General features: G+C 42.0%; 1 protein-coding gene across 1 annotated transcript; it reads right to left on the bottom strand.

Annotated features, from left to right (window-relative positions):
* Positions 1–4,727: 4,727 nt before the first annotated feature.
* LOC141718391 (uncharacterized) lies at positions 4,728–5,972 on the bottom strand. Its single transcript, XM_074520772.1, has one exon. The coding sequence runs from the start codon at positions 5,970–5,972 to the stop codon at positions 4,728–4,730; it is 1,245 nt and encodes a 414-aa protein (XP_074376873.1).
* Between the last annotated feature and the right edge of the window lie 1,187 nt (positions 5,973–7,159).

Raw genomic sequence — 7,159 nt, forward strand, 5'->3', positions numbered from 1 at the left:
ATCAAAGATGTGGAAGTTAAAAAAAAATCAATTATGCACAATGAACTAGGCTAAGTAGTCTGATAGAGAAAGAAACTATATATAGAAACTATATTTAAGAAACACACACAAAAAGAAAGCTCACCACATGAACTAGTTAGGACCTACTTGTTCAAAGTTTTCGACATTTGTTGCAGAAAGGTAAGTAGTGCTTCCTATAGCATCAAATTTGTTGCTATATTCTTCCACCGACATCATGTTATCATGTCAGACACATCAGTCTCTCGTTAAACCTTAGTTAAACAGTAGAAACCAAAGCTATTAATTTAACCTCTTTCACTTGTGTGGGATCAGAATTCACTCACAGAGCAGGAATTACTCTTTTTTGCTAATTTCATCTGTTTATCTTTCTAATTTTTTGGTATTGCTCGTTTGTTCAAACAATTTAATTCAAATTAGCAAATGGAATGTCACTGAAACAAAAAGGCTGCCAGGCTATCTGTGAATTTCGTCGAGCCAAGTTCTTTATCTCTGTTAATAAGATGAGTAGATGTAAATTTCCTCATAACCCCCCCAACAATTATTTAGCTTATCTACTTCAAACAAACTGATGTACCAATAATATTACTATTATTATTAGACTATAATTTTATGAGATGATCTTCTTTACTTAATGAGCCAACCCCTTAAAATGGGGATGTTCTGTCTTATTTATACTAAGTCCCCAAATGGGCTTTTTAATATAAAGTGGGCCTTCTTGGGCTTTACATTAATAGGTAACAACTGTCCTAAATGTAATTCCTTGGGCCTTCTCCTTTTGGTCCAACATTTGTCCCCCCCTTTTCTTGCAATATCTTTAGATTTGCTATTTCTGATTTATACCTGAGAAAAATGAAAAGAAACAAGAAGAAAAATAAAATAAAATAAAATCAGAAACTCTTAAGTTTGATCATTTTTTTTATGCGTTTAGCGCGTGTGGAACTGCTGTGTTTTATTTGTTGTTTTTTTTTACTTTCTTTCACTCTTTCATTATTTCTTTCTCTCTTCTCTTTTTTTTTATTGGGGGAGGCCAAAAAAAGACCCTTCAGTTTCTCTCCGGATTTGTTAAAGATTCAACCGCTGCTCAGCCATTCCATCTCCCGACTGTAAGTTCCTTTTCATCACTGTCCTTCTCTTTTTCTTTTCTTTTGTTCCCTTAACTTGCTTTGTGGTATCAAGTCCAGTTCGGTTCCGTTTGTCGTGTGGGTTTTCATCTTCTTCTTTTATTATCTCTTTTTTTTTGTTCTTCCTTCCGGTGTTATGGATAGTTCTTCGGCCTCTATTGAGACCGTATCTGACCGGAATCCTGAGAAGAGGCCTCTCGATGAGGGGGATCAAGAATCTTTGCTTAATCTTGACCACCTAGAGATTCCCGAAAATTTAGCGAACTGCAATTCTTTTGACTTTATGAATGAGGGTGAATTGTTTAGAGACGATTGTGCCCCTCAGGATCCCGCTCCCTTGAGTCCCCGGACTATAGCATTTAAGAAACGAAAGTTAGCGGATAATTTATCGATGGGTAGGCGTGAATTTGGGGATAAACCGAGTTTAGATTATATTAGTTTTTATGTGAATAAGCCCGTGAGTAAATTAGAGAACTGGGTCGATTTTGATAACGGGTATAGGTATCGGGTTCCGGGTCCTAATGATCGGGTCTGGATGATGCCAGAGTATGGTATGCATGGAATTCCTTTGTTGTTGTTTGACTTTGGGCTTCGACTTCCGATGCACCCTTTTCAGTTGGCCCTTTTTGAAGCGATAGGGTGTGGAGTTGCGCAACTGACTCCAAACTCTGTTGCTCAAGTAAATGGCTTTATTGCTTTGTGTCACGAAAAGGGTCGGGTTCCTAGAAATCCGTTATTATTTTCTATTTATGGGGTCCGGTACCACGAAGGTCAAGTTTATTTTGATTCGCGTCATAAGCGAATGAAGATAGTTAGTGTTCGTTCATCAAACTCGGGGTATCATGCTAAGTGACTGTATTTTGGGGGTCCTGACTTGGAGTTTGTACAGTCTTGTCGTCCTGTTAGTCGAGAGGCCCTTGATGGCTTGAATAGATTAGACAAGTATAATTCTGAATTTTTGGATGATTTGCATGGGTCGATGTCTTTGTATTCCCATTTGCAGCGGAAGGACAATGTGTTTTTGGAGAGTCATTCCCGTAAGGATATGTTCCCTTTATATCTAATTTTTTGCTCTTGTTGTGTTGTCTGTTTATTTTTATCTCTCTTTTCTTCTTAAACTAAGAATTATATTTCCTGCAGTTGCTGGAAGTTCTTTGAAGAACGTTCTTGATAGCGGAGTTCGAGGGAAAAAAAATGGACAATGTTGTGATGTTCTTAATTCAGAAGGCAAGTGGGCCAGCTGGCGAGGGGCCGAGGGTTGGGGATTCTAAAGTTGGTGGGTCTGTTTCCATTGAGTTGCTGGATGACAATGGTGATCGGGTGGTCGAGGATCGTGAAGAAGTTGTTACGGATGCTCCAGAGCTGATGCCCAGAAAGCGGCAGCGTTCGGATGTCGATGGTGCGAGGGTCATGGCTGAGCGTGCTCCCTTAAATAAAATGCTGACAATCGTCGGAGGGAAGGGGCTTTTGAAGACGTCTTCAGATGTCAATGCATCGAAGGAAGTCGTATGTGTTGAGGTTCAACCAAATGAGAGATGGACCGGGGGCTCGGCAGTGCCGTTGCAGGTCTTCAGGGCCTTCCAGCTTCCTCAAGATATGGTGTCTTATTCTGCCAAGAAGCACAGTGATTTGGTGGAAAGATGTATGGGTCGTGCTGGTCGGGTATGTATCTCGGATCCTCCATCCTCCATATTATTTCTTATTTGGTTTTGTAGTTACGTTTTAACGTATGTATTTTGTTTTGTTTTTAGTTCCTTTCGGATTTCACTTACATTATGAGTGAATTTAAGAATGATTGTGACGGCGTGGCGAGTTATAAGCTTAGCGTTGATCTTGGTTCGATGACTCGAGAGAAAAAGAAGTTCGAAGATTTGTATGTGGCTTCGGACCGTCGGGCAAGCGAGTTGACGTTGGCTAATACTCGTCTGAGTACACGGGTTAAAGAGTTGGAAGCGAAGCGTGATGATTTTAACAGGAAGGTAGCTGAATTGGAGGAAGCTTTACGTAAAGCTAGTTTGTCGAGTGATGATGAGGAGAGGATGCGGGAGAAGGCTGAGAAGGATCTTGCGGACCTAGCTGCTTCCAACCAAACCCTGATCGAGGATAACTGTCATATGAAGTTGGAGTTGGAGAAGAGCGTTGAAGATATCGCAAGGGCGTTGGGCGATGGTTATGGTCGTTGTTTGACCAGATTGTCGAGTGCCGGGGTTGATATAGCTGGTCACTCCTTCGACGATTACACTCGTGATTTTACTCAAGCCAGGAAGACTACCCAGGATCCTCCTCCTCACGATGATGTTTGAAGGCGGGGAATGCCCCGTTGTGATGTAATGATAATGCTCTTAGACTTTTTATAATTGTTGGATTTTAAACTTTTGATATTCCTGTTGGTATTTTCGGTAATGGTATCTACTTAGAGACAAAATTTTACAGTTTTGCGAGATTATTCTCAAATCAAAGCTGTACTCCCGGATTATGTTGTATCTTGTGATAAAATTTAAGTGTCTAAACACCCAAATGTTGAATGGTAAGAGTAGAAATTGAGCCCTAGCTTGGGTGACAATCTATTCCTTTAATTTGTGGCATTAGAATTCCCCTTAATCTGAATATTGTAGATGTAGTATGTACCCTGCTACTAGTAAGTATTGTATTGTTAGTTTCCCGGCTTCCGTTTAAAAAATGCTTAAGTTTAGGATATGAACTAGGTTTGTCTTCAGTGAAAAGATCGAAAACTTGATATGTTTATGTTATGTGTTTTTTTTAAAGAGTTTCAACTCGTGCTTTGTGTGGGTGTCTTTTTCTTATTTGAAGGGCCTTTAAGTATGGCTGAGAATTCAAAAGACAACTATTATCATAAATTAAGTGTCCCTTGATGGGGATCTCATAACGACCCTCATTGTATCGAGGGTTAATTTTTGTAGGGAAGTTATAGCCTTGGAGTTTCAAGTATTACACATAGGAGTATGTTACTAATAAAATTTCTTGAGGTGGATGCCGTTCCAGGCGTTCTTGATAGGCTGACCGTCGAGGTGCGAGAGCTCATAAGTTCCCGTGCTAACGACCTTCGAAACTCTGTACTGGCCTTCCCATGTTGGCTTGAGCTTCCCAGTGACAGTGGGCTGGGATGCCGCGGAGTCCCGGAGGACGAGGTCTCTTATCTTGAAGTTTTAGCTCCTGACCTTTTTGATAAAATAATTTTCAGTTTTCTCTTGCTGTGCGATCATGCGTAGACGAGATTCCTCTCTTGCTTCTTCTAGCAAGTCATTATGAAACCGCACACCCTCGAGTGCGAGGGAGGGATTGAAAACTTCGACCCTTGGGGAAATTAGGCTTATTTCAACCGGTAAGACCGCGTCGATGCCATACGCTAGGCAGAAGGGGGTCTCACCTGTGGAGCTTCGAGGGGTCGTTCTGTATGACCACAGCACATTTGGTAGTTCGTCGACCCAGCAGCGGGGAATCTCTTCAATTCTTTTCTTTAACCCTTGTAGGATGGTTCTATTCGTTATCTCTGCCAGTCCATTGGCTTGTGGATATGCCACTGATGCCTTGATATGTTGGATTTTTAACTCTTCTAAAGTTTTCTCAAATTGAGCCCCCACAAACTATGCCATTATTTGAAACTAGGATTCGCGGAACTCCAAAGCGAAATACCACATATTCCATGAAAAATTCAATCATTTCCTTCTCTCTGATCTTTGAAAGTGGTTTCGCTTTAACCCATTTCGTAGCATAATCCACCTCTACCACTATATATTGGCACTGGTTCTTAGATTTTGGAAAGGGCCCTACGATATCGATGCCCCACTGGAAGAAAGGGCATGGTACGAGGACATAATTGAGCTTTGTCGTGGGTCGGTGATCCACGTTTCCATGTAGCTGGCATGCTTGGCATTTTCTGACATATTCCTCGCAGTCTTTCCGAATTGTGGGCCAATATAAACCTTGCCTGATTATTTTGAGAGCCAAGTTCTTTCCTCCGAGATGTTCGCCACAGATTCTTGTGTGTACCTCGACCATCGCTAGGTGGGCTTCTTCTAATGTCAGACATCGGAGTAGTGGTTCAGATAGGGCGCGCCAGTACAGCGATGAACCAATTACATAGTAATTTCTTGCCTTGAACATAAGTGAGCGAGCTTCGCGTTTCTCGCTCGGGAGTTTGTTGTCGATAATGTACTCGAGAAACGGTTTTCGCCATTCGGAGTTATTCTGGATTTGGTTGATAGAAAGCTCATCGATGGCGGGAGTAGCTAGGACATCGACGTACACTGGATTGGGATTGATTGGAAGACTTGAGGAGGCTAACTTGGCCAAATGATCGGCCCATTGGTTCTCTTCTCTGTCGATATTGGAAAGTTTCCATGAGGGGAATTTATTGAGGATTTCTTGTGCTTTTGCCAGGTATTGAGCCATTTTCTCGTTATGTGCCTTGAATTCCCCGCTTATTTGCTTGGAGACTAACTGAGAATCTCCGAATATATCAATAATTTCAGCTTCAAGATTCATAGCCAGTTTTAAGCCTGCGATGAGTGCCTCGTATTCGGCGACATTGTTTATTGCCGAAAATTCAAACTTTAGGGCTTGCTGGATTTTGAATCCCCCCGGACTTATTAAAATAATTCCTGCTCCTGCGGAGTCAGCCGTCGATGACCCGTCGCTAAATAGCAACCATGGTCTTAAATGATTTTCGTCGAAACTCTGGGTTTTGGCCTGAAACTGACACTCAGCAACGAAGTCTGAAAGAACCTGGGCATTTATCGCAGTTCGAGGCTTATACTCGATATAGAACTGACTTAACTCGATCGTCCATGCGGCAAGTCTACCCGTCATGTCGGGTTTGTGTAGGATCCTCTTCAGGGGTTGATTTGTAAGCACATGCATCTCCCTTCGCTGGAAATAATGTTTAAGTTTTCGGCTTGCGACAACTAAGGTATAGACCAATTTTTCTACTTGCGGATATCTGACTTCGGCATCTCGAAGAGAGTGGCTAATGTAATATACTGGGATTTCTTTTACTTCATTGACTTGAATCAGTACGGCCACGACCGTTTCATCGGATGCAGAGAGGTATACCTTCAGAGGCTCATTTAGCAAGGGTCGAGTAAGGATGGGTGGATATGTAAGGAATACTTTTAGCTCGGAGAAATTTTTCTCGCACTCCTCGTTCCACTCAAAGTGTGATGATTTGGAAGCTGTCTTTATTGCTGAGAAAAAGGGGAGGCATCTTTTTTACGATTGTGGGATAAACCTTCGAAGTGCGGCGATGCAACCGGTTAGCTTTTGCAAATCTTTTACTGATTTTGGATTTTCCATTTCCAAGATCGCTCTTGTTTGGGATGGATCTGCCTCGATACCTCTTTGTGTAACCAGAAAACTGAGGAATTTTCCGGCTGTAAGACCGAACGAGCATTTAGATGGGTTTAACCTCATGTTGTTTTTTCTTGCGTTTTCAAACATTTCGCGGAGGTCTATCACATGGTCGGAGGAAATCGTCGACTTTGTGATCATGTCGTCGACATATATCAGCATGTTTCTCCCAATTTGTGTGCCGAATATTTTATCCATCATTTGTTGAAAAGTAGCTCCGGCGTTGATTAAGCCGAAAGGCATCACTCGGTATCCGAAGACTCCCCGGTGTGTGATGAATGCGGTTTGCTGCCAGTCTTGTGAGTCCATTTTAATCTGATTGTACCCCGAAAAGGCATCCATGAAAGAGAGAAGTTCGTTTACCGATGTTGCATCAATAAGTTGATCGATGTTCGGGAGTGGATAAAAGTCTTTAGGGCATGCCTTATTAACATCTGAGTAATCGATGCACATTCTCCATTTTCCATTACTTTTCTTGACCAGGACCACATTCGAGATCCATGTGGGGAATTGTACTGGCTCGATGAAACCGGCCTCGAGTAATCTATTGATCTCTAGGTCGATGGCTGCCCTTTTCTCGGCAGAGAATGTACGATGTTTTTGCCTCACCGGCTTGATGTTTTTACTGATGTGCAAAGAGTGTCGAGCGA

Source organism: Apium graveolens, chromosome 4 (assembly GCF_009905375.1).
Source record: "Apium graveolens cultivar Ventura chromosome 4, ASM990537v1, whole genome shotgun sequence".
Classification (NCBI taxonomy): domain Eukaryota; kingdom Viridiplantae; phylum Streptophyta; class Magnoliopsida; order Apiales; family Apiaceae; genus Apium; species Apium graveolens.

Excerpts from the sequence above, each read along its gene's own strand:
- LOC141718391 (XM_074520772.1), bottom strand. The coding sequence starts at position 5,972 with ATGACGGGTAGACTTGCCGCATGGACGATCGAGTTAAGTCAGTTCTAT.